Raw genomic sequence first — 27,535 nt, forward strand, 5'->3', positions numbered from 1 at the left:
TTCCTTCTCTGGTTTCATTTAATTTTTTAAACACGATGTTGTATTCACTTAGAATTATCTCTAAAATGAACAAAAGTTGGAAGAAAAAGTGAGTGAATTTTTTTCAATAACTGTTAAATCGGCAACTAATTCAAGAAAATATACTCCTTTGAAATGTAACTCGCCCTTGAACGTAATTCAAGGTTTGAGGAACATATGTAAAAGTAATTGTGAACGTTTAGTATTAGTGACCATTTTGTTCAGTTTGGACAAAAATTTGTTGTGCACCTGTGCTTTTTTGGGGGAGGTGGATTAATCCTCACTCGAGGATATATTTTTTTTTACCCATTGCTTTTCAGAGAGTGGAAGGGAGGGAGGAGGAAAACAGAGAGAGAGAGAGAGAGAGAAACATTGATGTGAGAGAGATACATTGATTGATTGGTTGCCTCCTGCACCAGCCCCAACTGGAGCCAGGGATCCACCCTGTAACCCAGGTACATGCCCTTGACTGGGGTCAAACCCGTGACCCTTTGGTGCACAGGCTGATGCTCTAACCACTGAGAAACATTGGCCAGGGCAATATTTTGAAACTTTTGTACTTAATAGCTAATAGGTTTCTTTAAGGGTTAGTTTTTGGCTTTAGAATGCACTCTATGTTTTTTATCTCAGTGTATTAAAGGTGATAATATTTTGCTTTGAATAAATTTTGATGTTTCAAAGGTAATTTCAACAGGTATAAAGCAATCAAAGTCAAATTTCGGAAAAAGATTTTGTTTTTATACTTATAATCACAAAACAGTGTATCCAAATTTGTTCTAGTGTTTGAGAGATAGTTAAATGTTTTCTGTCATTTGTAATGATTTTCTATGATATTTGGGTACTTTTTGTTTAGTGTTAACGTTCTTAGTTTTAGTAAAGGGTAGTTTGTCACTAGCAGTGATGGGAGAATAGCGGTGGAAATGCAGTTATTCTTTTTATCTTCCTCTTGGATTTTTCCTACTAAAGGTAAGGGAGCTGTTGCTTAAGGTTTCAGGTTTGCAAGATGAGTATGCTTACCACTGAACTGTACACTGAAAAACAGTTAAGATGGTAAATTTTATGTTATGTATTTTTTACCACAATAAAAATACAACAACAATAAAAGACAGGACATTGGAATATGAAAAAGGGAAACACTTTTGTAGTTTCTTATTTGAATAAGATTCAGAGATTATTTACTTTCTTATTTTTTTTTTTTACTACAACCTTTGTAAACCTCATACCATTAAAGGAATTACATTTGGAAAACACAGGCTTTGGGAAATTTTCACTTCATTGATTAATTGTGATGACAACATCTTAATAGTGCTTTTCAGAAATGTGAGTTTTCTTAAGCCCTATCAGAGATAAAACTCCAGTTCTCCAAAAAGTCATGGAAGAGAAAAGCCTGGTTATGGTATTGAATGTATTAAGAGACAATATCAGATGAAGACAATGCAAGCAGAAATAGTTCAGGAAAAATGTTTGCCTTTAAATGGGTATATTCTATGCAGCAGAAGACCTCTATTTTGGCAGATTTGATGAAATGAATATGTTAATATAATTAAAAAATTAAGTCCTGGCCAGTGTGACACAGTGATTAGAGGGTCAGCCCATGCACTGAAGGGTCACAGGTTTGATTCCCAGTCAAGGGCAGGTACCTGGGTTGCAGTTTGCTCCCTGCCCCAGTTGGGGCAGATGCGGGAGACAACCAGTTGATGTGTCTCTCTCATATTGATGTTTCTCTCTCTCTTTCTCTCTCTCTCTCTATCTCTCTGTCTGTCCCTCCCGCCTTCCCTCCCTCCGTCTCTTCCACTCTCTCTGAAAAGCAATGGAAAAAATATCCTCAGGTGAGGATAACAACAAAAAAAGTTAATGTAAGATTAATCGAAATGAAATGAAAAATAATAAAAATAACAAATTGGAGCATTTATCGAATACTCAGTATTTTCCAGGCACTGTTCTATGTGCTTTACACACATTGACTCAGTCTTCACAGCAACTTTATAGAAAGGTACTATTTTCATTCTCCTTTGTAGTTGAGGAAAATAAGGCACAGAGAGGCTGAATAATTTGTCATAGGTCACTCGTAAGTAAAAGGCAGAACCAAGATTAGATCCCAGACAATCTGGTTTTAGATTTTATTAAGTACTCTTTATTATTTGTAATACATAGGTACTCAGTGTTGAACCAGATCATTTCAGAGGGCATTACCTTGGAAAATCCATAGTTAGCAAAAAGTAATATGTGCTATATATAGTTACTATATAGGACTGTATATGTGCATGAATACTCTCTCTTATTATGCTAAGTGAAATAAGTCAGACTAAAAAAAATTTGATGATTCCACTTATATAAAATATCTAAAAGTAGTCAAATTCATAGGGACAGATTGTAGAATGGTGGCTGCCAGTGGCTGAAGGAAGGAGTAACAAGGGAGTTGTTGTTTAATGGGTATAGCGTTTTAGATTTACAAGGTGAAAAAGTTCTGGAGATCTGTTTCACAACAGTGTGACTATACTTAACACTCCTGTACTGTACACTTACACTTGTTAAGATTTCAAGTTTCATTCATTTTTTTTACCATACACAAAAAATAGTAAAGAATGGTGGTCTCAAATTTGGTGAGTATAATTAACTGGCTTCTTGCCATGAAAACACTCAGTAAATTGATTTTACCAAAGGCAATGAGACTGATTTCCTTATCATCTCATAGACATAATTATAAAGCTCTGGTTTCTCATATTCTTGGTCCAAAAATTACAGTTCAACATACAGAATGGCTATTGGTACCAGGAATTATATGGAAGCAATTACTAATGTACGTCAAAATAAATATTTTAAAATTTTCCATGCTCTTTCACACACCCAAGGTCAGAAGCTGAGTTGGGATCTAAATATGAAACTATCTTATCTGCTATTAAATAGTGAAGTAGTAACAGTGTACATTACTGCATTGTACTATATATATATATATATATATATATATATATAGAGAGAGAGAGAGAGAGAGAGAGAGAGAGAGAGGTGTCAATGTGAGAGAGGCACATGGATTGATTGCCTCCTGCATGTGCCCCAACCAGGGCTGGGGATCAAACCTGCATCCCAGGTATGTGGCATTGACCAGGAATCAAACCCACAACATTTTGTCTGTGTGTAGGCCTATGTTCTAACCACTGAATAATACTGACCAGGGCTATTAGAACTTTTTTTTTTTTAAATTTCTTTATCTTTATTGTTGAAAATATTACAGATGTCACCTTTTTATCCCCTCCACCACGCATCCACCCCACCCCCAGGCCTTCCCCAGACCAATGTCTGTATCCATGGGTTATGCTTATAAACATTTAAGTTCTTTGATTAATCTCCCCCCTCCCTTCCTCATCCCCACCTCCCCTCTGAGATCCCTCAGTTTCTATTCCATGCTTCTATGTCTTTGGATCCACTTTGTTCATCAGTTTATTTTGTTTATTACATTCCACATGTGAGATCATGTGGTACTTTTCTTTCTCTGACTGGCTTATTTCACTTAGCATAATACTTTCTAGTTCCCTCCATGCTACAGCTGCGTAGTATTCCATGGTGTAAATGTCCCACAGCTTTTTTATCCACTCATCTACTGATCGGCACTTGCGCTGTTTCCAGATCTTAGCTATTGTAAATTGTGCTGCTATGAATATAGGGGTGCATAAGTTCTTTCTGATTGGTATTTTGGGTTTCTTAGGATATATTCCTAGAAGTGGGATCTGTGGATCAAATGGCAGGTCAATTTTTAATTTTTTGAGGAAACTCCGTACTGCTTTCCATAGTGGCTGCACCAGTCTGCATTCCCACCAGCAGTGTACAAGGGTGCCCTTTTCTTCACACCCTTGCCAGCACTTGTAGTTCATTGATTTGTTGATGGTAGCCGTTCTGACAGGTGTGAAGTGATACCTCATCGTGGTTTTAATTTGCATTTTTCTCATGATTAGTGATGTTGAGCATTTTTTCATATGTCTCTTGGCCATCTGTAGGTCCTATTTGGAGAAGTGTCTATTTAGGTCCTTTGCCCATTTCTTAATTGGATTGTTTGTCTTCCTTTTGTTAAGTTGTATGAGTTCCTTATATAATTTAGATATTAACCCTTTATCAGATGTGTCATTGGCAAATATGTTCTCCCATATGTTGGGCTCCCTTTTCTTTTTGTTGATGGTATTTTTTTTGCCGTGCAGAAGCTTTTAATTTTGATGCAGTCCCATTTGTTTATTTCCTCCTTTGTTTCTCTTGCCCCAGGAGATGTATCAGCAAATATATTGCTATGAGAGATGTCTGAGATTTTGCTGCCTTTTTCCTCTAGGATTTTTATGATTTCACATCTTACATTTAAATCTTTTATCCATTTTGAGTTTACTTTTGTGTATGGTGTAAGTTGGTGGTCTAGTTTCATGTTTTTGCATGTACCTGTCCAATTTTCCCAGCATCATTTATTGAAGAGACTGTTTTTACTCCATTGTATGTTCTTGCCTCCTTTGTCAATATTTATTGACCATAATGGCACGGGTCAATTTCCGAGTTCTCTGTCTGTTCCACCAATCAATATGTCTGTTCTTGTGCCAGTACCAGGCTCTTTTGATTGCAGTGGCTTTGTAGCATAACTTGATATCTGGTATTGTGATACCTCCAACTTTTTTCTTCTTTCTCAAGATTGCCATGGCTATTTGGGGTGTTTTTTGGTTCCATATAAATTTTTGAAGTGTTTGTTCTAGACCTGTGAAATATACTGTTGGTATTTTAATAGGGATTGCACTGAATTTATAGATTGCTTTGGGTATTATGGACATTTTAATGATGTTAATTCTTCCAATCCATAAACATGGTATATTTTTCCTTTTGCTTATATCTTCCTCTTCATCTATTTCTTTTTTCGGTGTCCTGTAGTTTTTTGAGTACAGGTCTTTTACATCTTTGGTTAAGTTTATCCCTAGGTTTCTTATTTTTTTAGTTGCAATGGTAAATGGGATTGTTTTCTTAATTTCTCTTTCTGAGAGTTCATTATTGGTGTATAAAAATGCCATCGATTTCTGGGTGTTAATTTTGTATCCTGCTACCTTGCTGAATTCATTTATTAAATCTAGTAGTTTTTTGGTGGCATCTTTAGGATTCTCTATGTACAATATCATGTCATCTGCAAATAATGACAGTTTTGTTTCCTCCTTTCCAATTTGGATGCCTTTTATGTTTTCTTCTTGTCTAGTGGCTGTGGCTAGGATTTCCAATACTATGTTGAATAAGAGTGGTGAAAGTAGACACCCCTGTCTTGTTCCTGTCCTTAGGGGAAGTGGTTTTAGTTTTTGCCCATTGAGTATGATGCTGGCTGTAGGTGTCATATATGGCCTTTATTATATTGAGGTATGATCCCTGTATTCCCACTTTGCTAAGAGTTTTTATCAAAAATGGGTGCTGGATTTTATCGAATGCTTTTTCTGCCTCTATTAGGACTTTTTAAAAGTTGTTTTTGCCAAGTCAGTACTGTTTAGGACTTGTACCAAGTAATTGGTAGAAGAATTAAGATAGAATAATTCAAGTAAATTGCAGTTGGCTTCCTAACCATTCCTAAAAGAGTTGATTTCTGTCAGAAATAATGATTAATATAAAGTTTGGGTAATAAGTGGTTTTAGGCATTCATTCTGTTTTCTGGCTTTTGACATGTGCATTTCCTAGTCATTATTAGCAATTATCTGTATCACTGTTAAGAGTAATTTTGATAGCCATTTTTTGCCCTTATAAGATATCTGCTAGCTAAACTTTTGGCTCAGGATCTCATTGCAACTTTCTTCATGATGTTGCATTTATTACTTCGAAATACATTCAGCTAGTGAATTATGATCAGTTTTAGTTTCAGTCTTACTGAAACCAAATATAAGATTGATTTTTTTTTAACAGAGTGCTATGTTTTATTCACTGATAAACTAAAAGTCAATTTCTAGATTTGTTTCCCTCTTGTACACTTCATTTGTTTCATTAGTATGCAACAAACCCTTTAAAGGGTGGTTTCACCTAGTCCTTAGACTCAGATCCATCTTCATCTTGACTAATATGGAAGTAACAAAGTCCATGAGTTTCCTTGTCAGATGCAACCACAGGAAGCCTGTTCTTCTTAAGGTATTTCTTGGTAAGATATTTCAAATATCTTTTAGAGAAAGATTTCTCAGAAGCAACTGTGATTTTATTCTTGGAGCTTTCAAAGTGAACAACACTGCCAGGATTACCAGTTTTTCCACTGACCTTAGCCTTCTCCCATAGAAACTGTTCAAAAATTTCAGAACCAAAAATTCCATCTTTTACTTGGATGAGTAAAGTCCCAACCAAACTTCCAGATCGTCCTCTTAGGCTTCTTGACTTTCAGTGTGTAGAGTATATCATTGAGTTTTAAATATTCTAGAGCTAAAAGAATTTTGACTTCGGTAAAGATCATGTTCATTTTCACAGTACTTTTAAAATATGTTATTATAAGTGAAACACATCTCATTTGATTAGGATATAAAATGATGTTCCAACTACTATAAATATTAAATACTATAAGGATTAGTTAGGAAAAAAATTAACTAGTACATTGTTTTTCAAAGCATAAAGAATCCCTAATTTTAATATGTCCTGAAACGATTAGTACTGCTTTTGGAAGTATTATCAAAATAGACTCTATAATTAAGAATGACTTGATTTTGATATTTACTTTGTTTCAAGAGGGGAATTTTTAAAGAGACATAATGCTCATCTATATATATTTACAATATCAGGAACAGTGATCTACTTCCCCCTTTTTAAATTTAATAAGGATTTCAGATTATATTTATTTATGCTTTACACATACAAAAAGGATTTGGGGCAATGACATCCACATGTAGTTCTCTTTAGAATTTTAACATAGTAGTTATAAAAATATTAGTTATATGTGGCTAATTCTGTTATCAATAATGTTGTTTTCAATTTTTATTCTCAAGGTAAAAATATGTAAAATTTAGCTACATTGACTTTGCAATTTGTTAGCCACAGTGTTAAAAAAAACAAAAAACACACATTGGGAAGGAAAGACACTAAAGACACTAAAATGACACCAACTCTACATTTTTTATTTTGTGTTTGTCTTCAATTAGCACAATTAAATAAGACTTTAAAAAATAAAGTAAAATATTTTGCATCTTTATTCAAGTGTTCACGTTTATAATATTATTTTCCTGTTTTCCATGTTAAAATGTTTGAAATATTCTTTAAACACTCTTTTTTTCTGTTGAAGGAACAGATTCCTTTGAGAATCCTGTCTCAATACACAGAAATGCTTGGAGTGTTAATGAATTATCATTGTAGCCTTTGTAATTAAAATAGCTAATGGGATATAGGTTTGATTTCTCCGGAATCACACTTTATAGCAAAATCTGTTATATTGTGAATTCACATTTTTTTTCATTCCTTATTAACTGTCTGAATGCAGGCCCAGTACATGTGACATTTGCATATGTACTGTGACATCATAAACCCTATTGCAAGGGAACCTAGCTACAGATTGAAGCTAGTCTGCTAGGTGTTAATCAAATGCTGTGTTACAAATTGTGAGGTTTTTCCCAGTTATAAATGTCATTATTAGGATTTTTTTTTTAATTGCAAAGCCAAGTAAGGCTGTCAATTGCATCATCCTAACTTATTTCTTCAGATTAACTACTGTCTGTAGTGGGGTTTTCAGTGGATGTGGTGGCATCAGCATAATCTATGTTTCAGGCATCCTATAGAAGCGGATTATTCAGGGGAGCTGGAAAAAAAGGTAAATTATGTCAACTATGAGATCATTCTGCATAAAAAGAGATATAAAATTATGAAATACAAAATATATCCATTTAATGGTTTTTGGTTTTTGAGCAGGTATGCCTACCTGATTGTTGGATTGTAATAAATATACTCAGCTCTTCCTGTGGCTTTCTCTCTCTCTTCATATAAGCTTTTTGCGCAAATGTTTCCTCTGATGAGAAGTTTTCCACGTTGAGTATATCCTAAATTGCCTTCTACATTCCCTTGTCATTCTCTGATTATTTACCTTGCTTTATTTATTTCTTTTTAAGAATTCGGCGCCACCCCAAATTATGTATTTGTCTCTTCATCTATTTTCTGTCTCCTCCTGATCTAGGAGAGCAGAGACTTTTGTTGTTCACTGCTATATTCCCACTGTCTAGACTAGTTAACATGGCATGTTCCCTCATTTCTGTGAGATTTTGCTTATTAGAAATTCTTGGAATGAATGTTTGATGTTTATAAGAAATTCTTCTTTTAAAAAATTTTAAATTTTATTTATATTTATTTATTTAATTTTTTAATTTATTGACTTTAGAGAGAGGGAGGAAGGGGGAACATTAACTTGTCATTCTACCCACTTATTTATGCATTCATTGGTTGATTCTCTATGTGCCCTGACTGGGGATTGAACCTGAAACCTTGGCGTATTGGGATGATGCTCTAACCAACTGAGCTACCTACCTGGCCAGGGCTATAAGAAATTTTTCTATTTCTACCATCAGTATGCATATTTTAGTTCAAATGAACTAAAGTTTACGTCTCTCTAACAGCGGTTGGTGTCTTTTAGGAAAGACTTATTTCCCTTCTCTTTCCAGAGTTTCTTTAGAATTCTATTTGTACATTATGAATTAAGTAACTATATAAATACTCTGTAGATTACACTTTGTCAGTATTTCTCAGGTCTTAACTTTTTGTCTGAGCTCTAACCCAAGCATTAGTCCTGTAATTCTTCTTGCCTATTAAACATTTAAACATTTCCACCTGGTTGCCCTACCATTGCTTTCAAGCTAGCCTACCTAAAACTGAATCTGCCCACCTTACCCAAAACAAAAAGATGCTTCTTTATTTACCCATTTTTGCCTTTATGGCCATCATGCATGTTCTTCAGTCTTTGCCTGTGTTCTTTCTATGCCATTGCTGTACCATACTTCCAGGGAGCTATGTGATCAGTATAATAATAAAATAATGCTAAGATGTTAAAGGTAGGGAGCCATCTGAATTTTTTTATTTTATGAATAGTGATGACTCTACCAATACAGTTATAGACTTAATGCTGGTTAGTTAATGCCAGTCACTTTTGGCAGTGAGAATATAGAATGTCTCTGACAGGTTCTCTAGATCTAAGGGTTTTTGGTTTTGTTTTGTTTTTAAGGATACTGTACATCTGAATTTTGATTGTAGGGTGTCACTTGTGCTGGTTCTCAGCCTTATGTCAGTAGTTTAGTGAAAGAGCTTTTGCACTGCCCAGAGTTTGTACATAGAGAAGTTTCATTGTAGTTATAGAATACATATTACCCATCTCCAGAAGTCTAGGAATACAGTTTTATATTAGTGGGTACAACTCCTCTTCCATAGCAGGTATTGTTCACACTAAGCCATTTTGATAGAGTGATTGCTTAATAAATTAAAATCCTGAAAATTATACTTGAAAGACAAGGCAACTTAAAGCATGATTCATACTTGTCAAAATCCCATGGCTCTTTCTTGAGCTGTTCTCCGGTTCTTCAAAATGTTTAATTTCTTTGAAGCTGGGCCATTTCCTCACAGAAAGTGAATATGGGCACTATTGTTACAGAAAGACTCAGATCGAACACCAGAGGAGGCGAAGTGATACCTTTATTTCATGCATGCGGACCCAGAGGAGGCAGTCTTCAAATTCTGGGCCCCGAACTGCAAGCTCAGCGTACCTTTATGGGACTTTCCTGTGGCACAAAAATAGTGGGCAGAGTTACAGAAGCAGGACATGTTTGGTTGGGCAAGCAAAAATTCAGAATGGGGGAGCTCATCTAAAATGGTGGTAGATTCCTTATCATTTCCACCCTTTGATGCTATTGGTTGCTGTTGCAACTATTGCATCATGATACATGTCCATATTCCTGGTCCTCGGATTCCTTGAGCCTCTGATAATGGACCTGCTGGAGGGCTAAAATCTTGGCTGTAGCTCTTCTGGTAACAGTGTTCTCTAAGGTCTGGATAATTGTTCTAACTATATATGGCCCGAGGCTTACTCCTATAAGAATGATAAGAATGGGCCCGATTAGTGGGATGAGCCATCGGGCCCAAGCCTGGGTGTTTAGTCCCCAATTCCAGTTCTCTGTCTCCTTTCTGCTATGCTGTATGCTCTCTCAGCTCTTTCACCTTTTGCGTTATCACCCCAGACTCATTAACAAAATAACAACATTCTTCACCTAGGAATATACATGTTCCTCCTTGAGCTTTCCTGGCTACCTCAAATTCTTCCTGATTCATGTTACTCAATGGGCGGCCCGTGTCCCTGACATTTCTGAGCTTGGTGGCCTATGGTCCCTTCCATGATTCCTGTCCAGTAAACTCTGCCATCCCATATACATTGCTTTTTACCTGATTTTACACAATCTTGAGGTATGTCCGTACTATAGGCAAAGGGGCTTCCCTGGCTCAAGTACACTGCGGCACCCCCTGCAAGCCTTATCCTCTCCCTTGGTGTACGGCACCGGCATTGTGGAGCAGTAACAGTGGTTGGGGTAGTTACAGAAAGCAAACTGCATAGCCACATGAGCAAACAAAACCAAGGTATAGTCCTCCAAGAGCTAAACGTTCCCATAAGTTCCAGTCCGGAGGTGCTGTTGTCACCAGTCCTATTCCGAAGGTTGTGGTGAGGAGTCCTGCAGCTGCAAGGTACCATTCTGGACAATGGTCCACCCACGGGTTGGTCCCTTCTTCAGTTTCAGTGGGGGCAGCCACGGTCGGGGTTGGTCCTCAGAATCTTCGTTGGCCTCGGGGCCTGCTGCTCTCTTAACTCGGGTGTGGTGGACCCAGGGTGCTGTTCCTGCAATTTTAAATGCAGTAGAGGTTGTTAATATGATCAAGTGGGGCCCGGTCCAAGCGGGTTGGAGTGGTTCCTTCTTCCAATCCTTAACCCAAACATAATCTCCTGGCTTAAAAGGGTGCGCTGGCTCCCCTTTAGGGAATGGGTCAAGGCCTAATCTGGCTTGGTGTATCTGTTCTAATGTTTTCCCCAACCTCTGAAGGCATTTAGTCTGGTTGACCTCCCCGATTACCCGAAGCTCCCCTCTAGGGATGGGTAGTACTGCTGGTGGCCTTCCGTATACCAGTTCAAAGGGTGTATAACCTGTGGAATTAGGGGCATTCTGGACCCTAAATAGTGCTAAGGGAAGCAAATCAGGCCAGGGCAGGTTGGTTTCTTGGTGGAATTTCACCAGAGTTTCCTTCAGGGTTCGATTCATTCATTCCACCTTCCCTGAACTCTGAGGTCGATATGCAGTGTGCAGCTTCCAGGTTATCCTCAGTTGCTTTGCTAGCTCTTGAATGACTTTGGCGACAAAAGCCGGCCCATTATTGATACCTATGGACATTGGCAGCCCAAAATGGGGGATTATTTCCCATAGGACAACCTTGACCACCTCCCGGCTTTTCTCAGTCTGGTTGGGGTAAGCTTCTACCCACCCCGAGAAAGTGCAAACTAGGACTAGCAGGTATTTATAACCTCAGCTTGGCTTGACCTCAGTAAAATCGACTTGCAGATCATCGAAGGGCTGTTGCCCCCTGTGCTGTGCGCCGATGAACCTCTGTAGGTGAGGGGTGGCATTATTCCAAGTGCAAGTTATGCATTAGGCCACAATCGTGGCGCATATGCTGGCCAGGTTGGGGAAGTAGTAATACTTCATAAGCAAAGCTTCCAGAGACGTCTTCTTCAAGTGAGTCAGGGTGTGGCATTGCCTTACTAAGTTACTCGCCTGGGTCTGAGGTACATAGAGCTGTCCGTCCGGCAGTTCCCAAATACCGGTCGCAGTCTGTGAACACCCCGCCTATATCGCCCATCTCTGGAGTGTAATCTGATTGTGTAGGGCTGAGGTCCAGTAAGGCCCCCTCTAGGGCCGGGACATCAGCAAGGGTACTCTTGGTCTGGGCTGCTTCTTCGGCTGCTTGATCTGCCCGCCGATTGCCCCTGGCTACCGTGGTCTCTTCCTTCTGGTGACCCCGGCAACGGATTATCACCACCTTAGCCGGGGCCCATACCGCCTCTAATAACCTGAGTATCTCAGCTTTATTTTTGATGTCTTTTCCTTCGGTGAGTAATCCCCTCTCCCGGTAGATGGCGCCGTGAATGTGTACAGTGGCAAAGGCATATCTAGAATCTGTGTATATGTTGACCTTCTTTCCCTTTGACAATTCTAGGGCCCTGATTAGAGCCCATAGTTCTGCTCTTTGTGCAGACCATCCGACTGGTAGGGATTTAGCCTCTAATATCTCTTTATTATTGACTACTGCATACCCTGCTAGCCGCCTCCCGCCGGCCATGTAACTGCTGCCATCCGTGTACAAGGTCAGGTCTGGCTGGCTTAGTAGCTGATCCTGCAGGCCCGGCCAGCTGGCATACACCTCCTCAGTCATTTCCAGGCAGTCATGGCTCTCCACATTCAGCCGGGAGGAAGGTAGCTGGGTTTATCTGCCGTATGGTGTTGATTTTTACTCGGGGGGTTTTGTGGAGTATTCTTTGATAGTGAGTCAGCCGAGGGTTGGATAGCCATCTGTGTCCCTGTCCAGCCAGGAGGTTGGATACCGCGTGTTGGACAAATAGGTTGATCTCCTGTCCCAAGGTTAGCTTGTCTGCCTCCTGCAGAAAGATGACCGCAGCAGCTATGGCCGGCAGGCACGGGGGCCATCTGGTGGCTATGTTGTCTAGCTGCTTGGAGAGGTAGGCTACTGGCCTCTGCCATGGTCGTACCTTCTGTGTCAAGACTCCTAGAGCTGTTTTCTCTCTTTCGTGCTTATACAGTTCAAAAGGGTGACTTGGATCTGGCAGGCCTAGAACAGGGGCCCTGCTGAGGTGATCCTTGATGGCCTGGAAGGCGCGTTCTTGCTCTGCTTCCCATAGGAAGGGGGCTGTGTCCCGGCCCCTCAACACCTGATATAGCGGCTTCGCTAAGACAGCATACCCGGGAATCCAAGTGCGACAGAATCCAGCTGCCCCCAAGAATTCGTGCAGACTTCTCTTGGTGGTAGGGACTGGTAAGGCTTGGATCACTTGTTTTCTTTCTTGGCTTAGGGTCCGTTTTCCCTGAGAGATTAAGAACCCTAAGTATTTCACCTGGGGCTGGCAGATTTGGGCCTTCCTCCACGAGACCCAATATCCCGCCTGAGTCAAGAGTTCTAATAGTTGGCAAGTTCCTTCCTAACAGTGGTCCTTGGTGGTTGCTGCCAACAAGAGGTCATCTATGTATTGTAGCAAGGTTAGGTCAGCCTCTCTGCTTATAAATGACCTCAGGTCATGCCCCAAGGCCTCCCCAAAGAAGGTAGGGGAGTTCCTGAATCCCTGGGGCAGCCTAGTCCAGGTTAGCTGAACCTTAGCCATTGAGTGGGGGTCCTCCCATTAGAAGGCAAAGAGGGGTTGGCTTTCTTTGGCCAGTCAGAGACAGAAGAAGACGTCCTAAAAGTCTAAGCAGGTAAACCAGGCGGCTTCTGGAGGAAGCTGGCTAAGCAGGGTGTATGGGTTCGGGACTACAGGATGTAGGTTGACTGTTGCCTCATTTACGGCTCGCTGGTCCTGCACCGGTCTGTATCCCGTCCCGTCTGGCTTCTTCACCAGTAGCAGTGGAGTGTTCCAAGGGTATTGTCAAGGGACGAGTATCCCTTCCCTCAGGTGCTTTTGAATGACTTCCATTATGCCAAGTCATGCCTGCCGTGGAATGGAGTATTGGCGGATCTGTCTTGGCCCTGCTCCAGGTTTCATATCTATGATGAAGGGAGCATGGTTCGCAGCCAGTCCTGGTGGGTTGTCTTCAGCCCAGACCTGAGGGTACTGTGTGCGGAGGCTGGTAACCCTTTCATCCCTGGCCGGTTCCTCTGTATTCCCCTCTGGCCCCTCGTAGAGGCGGTATTCTTCCCCTCGAGGGATGAGAACTGCCACCAGAGATGGTGCGCCAACCTGCAGGTGGGCTTCTCCTGACGGTGGGAAGGAGATCTGAGCCCCTAATTTGGCAAGTAGGTCCCGTCCCAACAGTGGGACTGGGCACTCAGGGAGATACAGGAACTCATGTCTTATTTGAAGGCCCCCTAGTTCTACAGTTCACGCTTGGCAGAACCCTTTCAGGCCGCTTGGCCATCCAGTTGCCCCAACAATAGAGATTTCACGTCCCGACGGGAGCAACAGCAGTGGTTACTACTGAATGCTCAGCTCCTATATCTACCGTGAAGGGAAGGGATTGGTCCCCCACAGTTAATCTGACCATGGGCTCATGGGGGCCGAGATTTAGAGAGCCCAGTCTGTCCTAGTCCGAGTCCATGCCAGCCAGGCTGAAGATGGTTGGGGCTTGGGCCTCAGGCTGCCGGGCACTGTGAGCCTGCCTCTTCTTCTTCTGGTTGGGCACTCCCTCTTCCAGTGGCCCCTCTCTATGCAGTAGGCACATTGATCAACTTCCACCCCGTGGTGTCCGGCCTTTCCTTTAGCCTGGGGTCCCCTCGGAGGCGGTGGGGGCCTTCCTAGGGCTGCCGTCAGGAGGGCCGCCTTTTTCTCCATCTTCTTCCTGGCCTCTCTTTCAGCCGCCTCCTCCTGATTGTTGTAGACCTTATAGTGACCTCTGTGAGCTGGCTAATGTTCATCCCAGTGAAGCCCTCGAGTTTCTGGAGCTTCTTCCTGATGTCTGACGTGGACTGAGAGACAAACGCCATATTTACCATTCTCTGATTGTCAGGTCCTTCAGGGTCGAACGGTGTGTAAATTCGGTACGCCTCGCACAGTCGTTTGTAGAAGTCTCCGGGACATTCATCTGCTCACTGGGTAACATTGGCCACTTTAGACATATTGGTGGGTCTTCGGGCTCCAGCTTGGACACCATGGAGGAGGGCCTCTTGATACCTCTGCAGGGCAGCCCTACCTTCCTTTGTGTGATGGTCCCAATCTGGTTGAACTTCGGGTGCAGCCGCTCTTGCCCATTGCACCGGGTCCAGCGTCCCCACTGGTGCAGCAGTTTCTAGGTATTGGAGGGCTCCTTGGAGTATGCGCCGGCGCTCCTCAGTATTGGACAGAGTGAGGAGCAATTGGCAGCAGTCATACCAGGTAGGTCTGTGAGTTTGCATAATTGACTCCATAAGGTCTATTAAAGCCTGGGGCTTCTCTGAGTATGAGGGAGTGTGATGCTTCCAATTAAGGAGATCAGTGGTTGTAAAAGGCTGATAGTAGACTATTGTTCACCCTGGCAGTTCTGTCCCATCAGGCCCAGCCTGTGGCGGTACCTGAGTTTCTCTCAAGGGTAATTGCAAAGGTTGCCTAGGGTGATGCCTGGTTGCCATTGGTGATGTTGGGGCTGCTTCTGCCTGGCACTGCGCGGAGACTGACGGTGGAGGGGTCTCAAGTTCTGGGACCCTCGGCTCTGGAGTGTAAGGTGGAGGCATACTAAGTGGTGGCTCTTCCTCCAGGTCGCCCTCATGGATTGGCTGCTGCTGGGTCTCCCTAGGGCAGGCTACTAACACTCGGGAGGTTTTCTTCGCCCCAGATATTCCGACGGCTCGGGGCACCTGTTTCTGACATTGGCGAAGCCAATTTGGTAACTCCTGCACTAACTCCTGCCACCTATCTATATAGATGTACTTGTTGGGATGTCTTGGCTTCCCTGTAACTATTAGGTGTACTGCCGGAATGGTGCTTAAATTGAGGGTTCCCTCAGGGGGCCAGCCTACCCCAAACGTCTGCCACTCAACCGAACAGAAAGTGTCAACCTGGTCTGGGGTCATCGAGGGATCCTGCCCCCTGAACCACTCAAAGTTCTTAAGCATGCAGTCTAACACCGTCGATGGGCCGCCTCCCATGGCTTGTACCCCCCCTCGCATTGGCACGGACAAACAAGGGTAGGGTATTTGATTCGTCCACCTCGCCACTCCCCTCGCTGGGATTTAGGTGCCTCTTAGCTTTGGCAGGTCAGTATAAACCCCTGATACGGATCAGAGTCACAGGGAGGGACGGGGTCCCCCAGAGCCTGATACTGCCCTGCGCTGTATGAGGTCACCACGGAACCGCAGGTTGGGGCCCACTCAGACTCCATAGGCAAGAACCGGTGGAGCCACACAGGCATTCACTCACATTCACGCATCCATTCAACTGAGTTTAAACATTCCCGCCCCACGGGATGTCCCCGCCTGTGGCCAGTGGCCATGAGAGGTGATCAGTCTCTCCTTCCACCCTTAGGGTGGGCCTGATCTCGGGCTCCTGGTCCCCGGGGCACTCACCAGTCCCGAAGAGACCTCGTCCCCATGTCCCGATCCGTTCACCTCCTCCGGCAGCCCGGGTGGGTGGACTCCGTCGGCGACCATCCACGGAACTCCGGACAGGCTGGGACCCGAAATAACCGGGGCGCATGCTTCCTTCCCCGCCCCAGAGCTCCACGGATTCCTGCGGGTCCCTCACCGGTGGCAAAAAGCCTGCTCTCATGAGTCGTTTCCTGGTCAGGGAACCAAAATGTTACAGAAAGACTCAGATCGAACACCAGAGGAGGCGAAGTGATACCTTTATTTCATGCGTGCGGACCCAGAGGAGGCAGTCTCCAAATTCTGGGCCCCGAACTGCAAGCTCAGCGTAGCTTTATGGGACTTTCCTGTGGCACAAAAATAGTGGGTGGAGTTACAGAAGCAGGACGTGTTGGGTTGGGCAAGCAAAAATTCAGAATGGGGGAGCTCATCTAAAATGGCAGTAGATTCCTTATCACTATCTGCCATTTCAGCCCTCAGGTCTAGTCCATAAGAATGCTTTGTGGTACTCTTGGGTATAACTTATATACTACTTTGCTCAACCTCTGACATATGAACTCTCCATCAAGGTTTCTGGATGTGGTGGTTTGCCTGAGGAGCTGAAATCACAGCCTGCCTCAGCTCCCTGCTCTTCCAGCTGTGAGCCAGGGCCTGGAGCCTACATTAAAAGACAGCAGCCGCAGCCGTTTTCAAAGTGTGGTGCTCAGAACCCTGGGGAGTCCCTGAGGGCTCCGAAGGTTTGGGAGGAGGAAGCTGTTTTCACAGGGATGCTAAGGCCTGTTCTCCTTTTCTCTGTGTTGTCGTTGGCACTAATGATGTAAAAAGAAGTTGTGTGTGTGCATGTGTGTGTGCATGTGTATGGATGTGTGTGTGTGTAAAACTGTTGGTGCCTTAGCAGGAATTAAGTCAGTCACACCAAACTGGATATTGCTGTTGTTTTCTTTACTGCCATTCACTTGCAGTGGGGGAAAAATCAGTTTCATTTAGGAATATTCTTGGTGAAGCAGTAAATATTACCAATTGTATTATATCTTGACCCTTAAGTACATGTTGTTTTAATATTCTGAGTTATGAAATTAGGACATTCACTGAAAGCATTTCTGCTGCATACTGAAGACCAATAGTGTTCTTGAAAAAACAACACGAGTTATTGTTTGAGTGGCAAGATGAACTAGCTGAGTTTTTTTCACACAACATCATTTTTCCCAAAAGAATGGCTAATAACCAAACTGTGGCTATTCAAACTTATTTGGAAAACATTTTATCTCAAATGCAAATGAAGTGAGTTTGTAACTTCATGTAAAACAATTGACAGTTTTTATTGCCAATGATAAAATTCCAGCTTTTAAGCAGAAGTTTTGAATTTTGGAAAGCCCTCATCTGCCATTTTGAGCTTGATAGCTTTCCAATATTTACAGTTTTCTGATGAGATTGATGTTGATTTTAATGAATGTGGTTTTGTGATAGTGTATAATGAAATGTCAGTATTTGCGCAATCTGCTTAACTCAGAGAGCCAATATCTTCCAAATAACTACCACATGATGTTACAAAATGGTGCATGGGTAAAGATCATGCAAAATACAGTATAGATCCAGGGATTTTAATGTAACGGATATGATTTCATATTCCACATTGCAAATAACCTTTAAGAGATAACCACTTGTTGAGTTTTGGTGGAGTATCAAAGAATATCCACATTTTTCTGAGAAAGCTATTAAAATACTCCTCTTTTACCAATCGTGTGAATACCAACTAAAGATTTTTTTCACATACCAACTAAAATAACATTACAATAGATTATGTGCAGTAGTATGAGAATCTAGCTGTTTTCAGTTAAACCATACACAAAAAATTTTTACATTTGTAAAAATGTGAAACACTTGTCACGATTTTTTGTTTTGTAAAATGTAATTATTCTTCATAAAATGTTATTTGTAGCTTGTAGTAGAATTATTGTTATTCTTTCATGAGTTACTATATATTTTTTAAATTTCTCAGTTTAATGTCTAATATGATAAATATCAATACACATACCCAGTGCTGTGCTGGCACCAGCTCATGAGAGCCGATTGTGTGCACATTTTTCCAGCTTTGTGTTCAGTGTCATCTGTTGTTGGCTTGAAACCTACCATAGTAGGAGTATTTACGTTACAGAAATCAGCAAAAGGTACAAATCAGCATTCTCCCTTCCCAAGAGCTGGTTGTTAAATATTTACAGCACCCTACTTGATATAAATCACATAAACAAAAGCTCTTTGAGGTCATCATTGATTTTTAAGAGTGTAAAGGGATGTCCTGAGACTAAAGTTTGATAATTAGTTGTGTGGCAAAAGGAGTACCTTTTAGTAATCGATTCACACAGAGGTTGATACTTTTTTAATTTTTAGCCTGTTGTGCTGGGAACATTTATAGAATAGATCCTCCCAATGTTTCTTTTGTTGTTTTTTAACTTCTAGTTGTTAAATCTACTGGTTCTATTGTGTGATAACCTTTTTATTTTCCCAAAAATCTAAGGTAGACAATAATACTCCAGAGCATGTGGGATGAATTTGCCCTTGGTATATATAGGATGTCCTAAAGAAATATATACACACACTTTGAATAATTATAAAGGCAGTGTTTATTAAAATACATTTCATTTTCAAAATTGAGCTATCAGCTGTTAAAGTTTGTATACATTTCTTTGGGGACACCCTGTATGTTGAGTGTCTTTGCCCTAGTTTCTCACTTTTCTGTTGCACTGTTATCCGGGCTCATATTAAGGCCCAGCTCAAGCTGTGGCTTCTACACAAAGCCTTCACTTATTGTTCAGGTCTACGCGGATCTTTCTATTCTGTACTCTGGAGCAATTAGTTCTCAACTGTTTCGTGTGCTTTTTATTGTTTCTTAGGTGTTGGTTTTAGCAATTTGGCATTTTACCCTAATGCACCCAGTACAATGCTCATCACGTAGGTTCTAGTGCCTGGATAAAAGATTTTTTATTTTTGGATTGCCAAAGAAGTTCACTTTCCAAGGAAATGATGTTGTAAATAAACCTTATTTGTTTTAAACCCAGTTTTTAATAATTCTCTTAAAGTATTAGTATAAGTAGATTGGAAATTACTGCTGTTTCTTAAAGAGGTTCCACAGATGATTTCTGAAAAATTTGTATGGTTCTACTACCACCCGTAATAGAAACTGGCAGCTTATTAAGTCATAATGAATAGTGAAACTTAGTAAAATGAGGCAGTTTCTAAGGTTATGCTGGCCGAGTTGTGTACTAATTAGAAAACTTGGCAGGTTTTGAAATCAGAGGTATGGAGGTATTACTGTTTTTCCAGTAGGGATCTCTGTCAAAAGCACTCAAGGTAGCTGTACTGTCTTTGTGCAAGCTAAGTGATGGTTCTGGCTCTCTATCTGGATGCTCAAACTAGAGGAGAGGAAAAGTGTAAGAGGGTCACACAAGCTCCAAGGCATGAGCTTTTTCTGGGTCAGAAACACTCAGGGCATGAGAGGTCTAGGGATTTCTTTGGCCTGTGCCTTTTTCATGATTATGGGGGTATAAAGGTAACTGTGATTTTCATCAGTATAGAGACAGGACATTAGTTTGCATCTGGAATAATTCTAGAACATCATGCCGAAAGTTTCATTTATTAAAAAATAATTCGCCATATTTAAGTTCTTTCTCCAATTTCTCTTAAGAAGTTATAGAGGGTAGTTTCTGTTCTAGCCCAAGCAAGGCTTCACTGTTAGTAGTCGTGAGGTCGTAGTGAGGTAGTTTAACTGCTTTAGAACTTTGTGCTTGGAATATTCTTAGCCACCGAAGCATGGGAACCGAAAGTGAGGAGCATGGGTTCTTTACTATCTATCACATCAGAGAATGACTGTTCCAGGACAGTGACCATCTCCTAATGGTAAGTACCCAGGCTTGCTTATTATTTCTTGGAAGCAGGAAAAATAGACCAGTCATCATAATAATGGTATTTCTTTTTTTGAAAAGCAAAAAGAACAGCAAAAAGGTCCAGCCTTAATCCTCAATCATGATCATTTTTGCAGGTTTCTGTAGCTGGATCAGGCACCGGAAGAGGCTCCCCAGCTATAACTCTAGTACAGTTACCTTCAGGCCAAACTGTACATGTCCAGGGCGTAATTCAGACACCACAGCCATCGGTTATTCAGTCACCACAGATACAAACTGTTCAGGTTAGCTTCCTTCCTGGATGATTTGTCTTTGACTTTCTTGAGCTTGAGCTTTTTTTTTTTTTTTGCTTTACTAATTTATCATCATTTCATTGTGTAGCTTTTATGATCAAGTCGTTTTATTAGAGATTTGGAGGAATTTCCTTTTATCTGTGAAGTGCATTGTACTCTGCTAGATCCATAGATTTGACTTAAGAGTTGCCATTTTGTTGTTAGCTTTTAATTTGCAGGATGAGTAATTGCCAGATGAATAATTCTTCAAATTGTGTTCTTTTCTCAAACTCTGATTTATTTAGCAAAGCTGAGTATTCTTTGGCGATGCCTGATAAACATAGCAATATAAAGATTATAGTACTGATTCTATTTTCATGAATACTTTAGTAGGAAGGTAGAAGCTGAAGTTTATTTTTAATTCAATATATGTAATCCATAGAAAAGAATGATATTATTGTCTTTGGTCTTATGTTTATTCATCATATATCCCTCTCATATTTAACCTTGGTTTTGTAGATGTGATTATTATTATGATTGTGATCCAGAGATGTGTTTTATTATGTATTATTATCAAGGTTGTTTTTAAATCCTTAGCATTTCTTGAAACAAACTTTTTTTTCCCATCAATCGATATAAATTATTAAGTATACATACCTTTCTTGTGTACTGAATTTATTTCTCTTCTTTTTTTTTAGGTCAGTTTGCTATTGATCTTTAAATGTTAGAATTATTTGAACCTAATTGGTGACAAAAGATCTTTGAGGGAAAAATAGATGCACATAATCAGTCTTGTTTCCCTGTGTCTGAATACAGTTTACTGCAGAATAAGGATGAGGGGGCAGCGTGATCTTTGAAGTAATAAGCCCACATGCAGTAGAAGCTCAGTTATCTTTGCAGCACCAGTGTCTTAATAATTCTTGGTATTATTTTTTATTTTAATCCTCCAGTAATGTCCCTTGGTTCCAAGAGTTCCTGACTCTTTCTGACTCTAATTATAAAACAAAAAATCTTTCCATTCTTCTTTTTGTATTAAGACTTTTATTGGGGTACAGATATTGCTTAGTTTTAAACTGGCTGGTACTGGAAGAAAGTATTGTCTTATGTTCAGTAGGTTTTTTGGATGTTGTGAAATGGATGATTTAATTATCTTTGTAGAGATAGGTGGCAGTGGATCTTGTCTTAAAATTTCTACCTGTTGAATGATGGACAAGCCAATCTCTCTGTGTGAACTTCAGTTTTTGCCTCTCTGAAGCAGGTAATTAACAGCCTACCTCACATAAGGAGGTTGTTTTAATTTTAGGAGAGATGTGTGATGGCCCAGTGTAAAGTGATAAATACTTACTGGCAGTATATGATTGTCTGATTGTAATAACATTTTTTCTAATTCATTCTATTCATTGGCTAGTGTGCTTATTTGTGGGGTATTCCATGACAAGAGATGCATGGTCATATAGTAGGTGAACATGTATGCTTATTCATGTCCCTTGGGAGGTATATATTCCTGCTTGCATTGTTCATATTTTAATAAGTTCTTTTGATTTTGCCCAAACCAGATTCCCATGTAATTGTAACATTAAATAAAGTGAGTTTTGTAAACTCATAACTATCTTAGGCTTTGAATGATAAATGGCTGAATATAATGAGAGCAGTCATGTTGTAGAGAGATTTTTTATTTTAGTTCTCTGACTTTATTTAATAATCATGTTATTGACTTGAAAAAAATGAAATCATGCTTAAAACTCTGATCGTTCTTTTAAGGAGATATTACTTCTTTTGACCTTCAAGACCTACCATTATCAGGCCCCAGCCTACTTGTAATACAGGATTGTTTACCTGCTTAAATATTCTTTCTTCTTTGGACCTACCTATCCAATGTCTAACATGTCTAACTTGAAGACACAGCTCCAGTCAGCTGTGGTGTTGTGAAGAGGGCAGTGAAATCAAGATGCTTTTTCTGCATCTATTACTCGCTCACTCACTCCCTGTTGGATAAGTGAGAGTGCTTTCAGGGTTGGGTCTTATGTATCTTATATTTAGGCCTTTCCTATGAAGCCTCACTTGATGTTCTAACCACTCTTTTATTTGCATTTCTGTAGTATTTATTTATCATCTGCTCCATTTCTTTCCATATACACTTGTTCTATAACTGAAATGTTTGTCTGTGCTTCCTTTCCTAAGCCAGATGTGAACTCCATTAGTGTGGGGTCATTATGTTCTGTTATTGGGCACTTCCCCAGCACCTGGTTTAGTACTGCATACAGAGACCCTTAGTCACACTTCTTTTAAAATTCTCACTCTAGGATATGTTTTTGGGGGAGGGGGGGAGGCAGACAGAGAGACATTGATGTGAGAGACAAACATTGATTGGTTGTGTCCGGTACACACCCAGACCGAGGATTGAACCTGCAACCTAGGTATGTGCCCTGACTGGGAATCGAACCCATGACCCTTTGGTGCACAGAATAATGCTCCAACCAACCAATCCTCCCGGCCAGGGTCTTAGTTGCACTTTTTTGAATGAAGGAGATCATATCTTTTATGATGCATTTCAGAAACTCTTGTATTATAGGTAGCAACAATCGCAGAGACAGATGAGCCTACAGAATCAGAAGGTGTAATTGATTCTCATAAACGCAGAGAAATCCTTTCACGAAGATCCTCTTATCGGTAAGTTGTTTCCACTGTAATGATACTTTTTTAAAAAAAGAGAGCAAGGCTATATCAAACCAATTCTTCTGTAGCTTTTCTGTTTTAAATTTCACTTCTATATCTTAATTATTTATATTGTTAAATTATGTTTTAGAAAAATACTGAATGAACTTTCCTCTGATGTGCCTGGTGTTCCCAAGATTGAAGAAGAAAAATCAGAGGGAGAAGGAACGCCACCTAACATCGCTACCATGGCAGTACCTACTAGCATATATCAGACTAGCACGGGGCAATACAGTATGTATGCTGCAATTTGATATGATACAGTGCTAGCTTAAAGTCTTCTCTCGTTACATTGAAGCAACTCAGGCTTTGGCATTAAACAGTTCCATTTAAAAAATGCTGCATCTGTTGAGATGTATTGTAATTACTATTGTTTATAAATGCCATATCTTATCTTTCTTTTAACAAATTACGCAATTCTTGCCAAAATAAATACCATTATCTGTAGGCTTCAGGGAATTTCCCAATTTAATTAGTGTGTGTGGGAGAACGAGAAAAAGATAGAGATGGTAAAACATTTCCCAAGGGGAGAAAGCTCTTGTATGCATGGATATTCCTTCCATCCTTAGTGATAATTAGGCTACCCCAGGAAGTTCATTATCTTTGAAATAAAAGATCTCCTGTTTAAAACTTTTCAAAGGAGCGGTGCATCTTGAAGATTCTCCCTGGGGTTAGTGTGTGTCTAACTCCATTTCATTAAACCTTTCTTTTCTTTATTTTAAAGCGTTGGCTGTAAAGTCAGAAATGTACTAAATAAGAACAAACTGTATTTAATTTAGAGAAAAAGGAATAAAAACGAAAACTCAGTCTTATGTAAGCTCCAAGGTGCTAGGGTTTAGAGGGCTTTTCTAGTTTTATGAGAATTTGTACTACTGATTTTTATATACTCTTGTTTTTGAGAGGAACAGATCTCGGGAAATTGTTGAGTTCCAATGGCATTTCACTGTGATCCCTCTCAAACTCAAATCAGTTCTCTAACTCAGTGACAAGTTTTCTCTTTGGCTTACTGTCCTGTGAAATGTCAGTTCTGCTTCCCCAGAAGTCACCTGTTTACAATGAGGCAATGCTTCCCTCAGTGGGAAGGCCATTGGCCCTCTTGATTTGGATGTATGTGCTTAATTCAGAGTATCTAAACCTAATCTGTAAGAGTTCTTCTGTTAATTGTATTATTGATTATTTTGATTATCTTGCTTGAAGCTTAATCATACTTTTTGATTTGATAGAAATAAAGGTTTTTCTGCTTTAAAAAAATGCATCATAATACCTAAACTGTGTATCAGAATGAAAAGCACATGTTAAAGAAGTGAGAGATTTGTATTGACAGTTGTCATATAATTTTGGAAAGTAAAAAATTTTTTACTGAATATTGAAGAAAATTTTGAGTTTAAAATAAAGGGAGGTGTTTTTTTTTTTCTTATTTATATGTTTATATTCATGTTTAGTAAAAGTTTAAAACTTACTGTTTTTTGTTGCGTTTATGATGCATGCAAACATACTAAAATATAAATGCCTGTATTTCATTCTTGTTGGCTTTTACTACCAACAATTACGTTTTCTACTTACTAATTTAAAAGAAGCACATGTTTTCTAAATTATGTTTTTAAATGTAATTCTGGTTTCACTAGTCTACTGTGTTGACTTGTGCTGCAGTTTTTACTAGACAAGAATGGAAAAATGTTTAATTTTTTAAAATTGCAGCAATTAGATACTTTTATTTGAAACTTTAAGCACCAAAAGCTCTAAATAAACATAAATTCACACTTAGTCTTGTGCATTTTAATGGGCTGTTCATTCTGTGCTTTTTGCTCCCTTTAAAGCACTAGGTTTTTTTCCCCCCAAATCAAGACCATTTGATACATAAAAATACTTTAGTAAAAAAAGAGATCTAGGAAGAAAAAAAGGGCAGGGGCAAACAAGACCAGATAAAGGACTGAAAAAGGGTTTTAAAAAAACACACAACAAAGCTGCCTAGGTACTGGAATGTGTGATTAAATGCTGTGTTGGTTCAAAAACAGTGTTAAGATTTTAGATGTGTTTTCTGTTTTCCTTTAAAAAGTAGTAATACCTAGAAAAGTCCCAAGTCTTGGCTGTTAAAACAAGCTACAATCTCCTTTAATCTGTGGGAAAACCTTATAGAGTCGTCAGTTTTTTAGGATTTTTCTTACGGTGGTGGTAGATTTGCAGATTTGGTAATTCAGGTTCCATGGGTGTTCCTACAGGGTGCTGAGTGGACATGTGCAAAGTCCATGTTAGGAAAGGAAAACTTCCCACTGTTTAAAAGAGTTGGACCTTGAGGTTTTTGCTGTCATTTCTCTTATATTACTTCTCTGCTTTATATGCCCACTGGGAACATATGGTGGGAGTTTTAGAACTGAAAATCAGAGTTTGCCAGCTGTGGGCCTTGGCAGTGCAACACATAGTGCCCTCCATCCCCAGAGTGGCTGTGCAGGGCTTGCATGGACCTGCTAGAATCTCCTGACTGGTCAGCTGTGCACATATTATCATTTTCTATTTGTGCTATGACAGGGAAAAAGTTGGAGATTACTGATTAAGTAATGCTCAGACATCTTAAAATTTGGGGAACTTAGATGCTGTCATCTCGAACATATCATCTTGAACATCATCTGGCGTATCCTAATGCCGCTTAGGAATTGATAAAAGCAGCGATCTCTTTAAAAGGTGATATGGATGGGGATGTGCAAGCGTTAGTTTGCTTAGATTATTAGCTGAAATTTTGAAATCCTGAGAACACTGGGTTGAGAGAATGTTGAAGCTAGAGATGATGTGAAGGCATCCTGGTCCCGTCATTTGCCAACTGCATCAGAATGAGCTTTGTTTCCCATCTCAGGTTTTTAGTCTTTGAAGTGAGAATAACAGTAAATTGGCAAACTCTGGGGTTAGTGTGAGCACACAAGGAGATAACAGATAAAATTGGGGGAAAGAAACATGCTACTTTGACATGTCACAGAGAAATGCAAGCTAACTGTGGCGATGTCTCATTCAGGTTCTCTGACACCTTCTTGTCCTCTTAGTGCAGTTTGGAGAAGAGGGTGGAGCCCTAAACATCACTGTGGGTAGGGGGCAGGCTGGGGTGAAGTCAGAAGCTCTGGTTGAGTAGAAAACCCAGTGTTTAGAAGTTAGGTATTTGTCTGTTTGCCACATTAGAGGTCCTGGACTAACTCGTACTTAGGTTTCTTAATTTGGACACATACAGTATTGATCCTGGCAATTATTTTAATGAAAAGTTGTGCTGGTTCTATGTGTGTTGTCCTCACTTAAAAATTGGCACTTATTGGTTCACAAAAAGTGATATTGCCTTTGTTAAAAATGCATTTTATAAACATTTAGTGACACTTGTTTCTGTTGATAATTTTTTCATTTGAAGAGTGAATATTAACATTTCATCTTTTTAGAAGACATTTACTTTAATTGGAGGGTAAATGTATATTTATATATACACAAGATTTTCTTTAGTTTTATTTCTTACTAGGAATAACTTAAAAGATATTAATGCTTTAATGTTGTTCCTAAATATCTAGAAATAGAAACAATCTGGTGTTCTTTGGTTTTTAGACTAGAGAAGTTTATTTTACTAGAATTTCTAGAGGTTTTTCTATGTATTTTCATGTATCTATTTTTGAGATCCTTTCATTATAAAAATTAACTCTTTCAACTTTTATCCATGGATGACTTTTCCCTAAACTTTGCTTCTTTTTTCAAAGATTATTATTTTAGGTGTTTTTTTTTTTAATCAATCTTTTTTTTTTGCATATCTTTATTGATTTCAGAGAGAGGAAAGGAGAGGGAGAGAGAGACAGAGACAGAAACATCAATAATGAGAGAGTCATTGATTGGCTGCAGCCCGCAACCCGGGCATGTGCCCCGACTGGGAATCGAACCCCGATCGCCAGGATCCTAGGTCGATGCTTAACCACTGAGCCACGCCCGGCTGGGCTAGGTTATTTATTTTTAACTTGGTATAATAAGTTGAAAACAAAAAGAAGTAAATAACTTGTGTCAAAGTTGAAAAAATAAAAATAAGTGTACTCTGGTTTCCCCATATACACGCTGTTACATTAAAAAAAAAAAAAATTTTTTTTTAATTTCAGAGGGAGGAAGGGAGAGGGAGAGGGAGATAGAAACATCAATGATGAGAGAGTCATTGATTGGCTGCTTCCTGCACTCCCCCTACTGGGGACTGTGCCTGAAACCTGGGCATGAGCCGTGATCAGGAATCGAACCGTGATCTCCTGGTTCATAAGTCGACACTCAACCACTGAGCCACACCAGCTGGGCTACATTTTTATTTTTACTTTTATTTTTTGTTAATCCTCACCAACGATTGATTTTTAGAGAGAGTGGAAGGGT

The 27,535-nt window shown here is 40.0% G+C and overlaps 1 protein-coding gene and 1 pseudogene across 1 annotated transcript in view; one reads left to right on the forward strand and one right to left on the reverse strand.

The window, feature by feature from the left end:
- Positions 1-27,535, forward strand: part of CREM (cAMP responsive element modulator) — a 68,447-nt gene that overhangs the window by 12,037 nt on the left and 28,875 nt on the right. The window contains exons 2-6 of the mRNA XM_087823940.1: positions 7,750-7,769; positions 18,803-18,833; positions 20,318-20,464; positions 23,025-23,122; positions 23,259-23,401. Of these exons, the coding sequence (XP_087680066.1) occupies positions 7,750-7,769; positions 18,803-18,833; positions 20,318-20,464; positions 23,025-23,122; positions 23,259-23,401 (439 nt within the window). The remainder of the gene's footprint in view (positions 1-7,749; positions 7,770-18,802; positions 18,834-20,317; positions 20,465-23,024; positions 23,123-23,258; positions 23,402-27,535) is intronic.
- Positions 6,034-6,451, reverse strand: LOC107525065 (ribosomal protein eL22-like 1 pseudogene; annotated as a pseudogene).

Source organism: Miniopterus natalensis, chromosome 1, assembly GCF_054644295.1.
Source record: "Miniopterus natalensis isolate mMinNat1 chromosome 1, mMinNat1.hap1, whole genome shotgun sequence".
NCBI classification, from domain to species: domain Eukaryota; kingdom Metazoa; phylum Chordata; class Mammalia; order Chiroptera; family Miniopteridae; genus Miniopterus; species Miniopterus natalensis.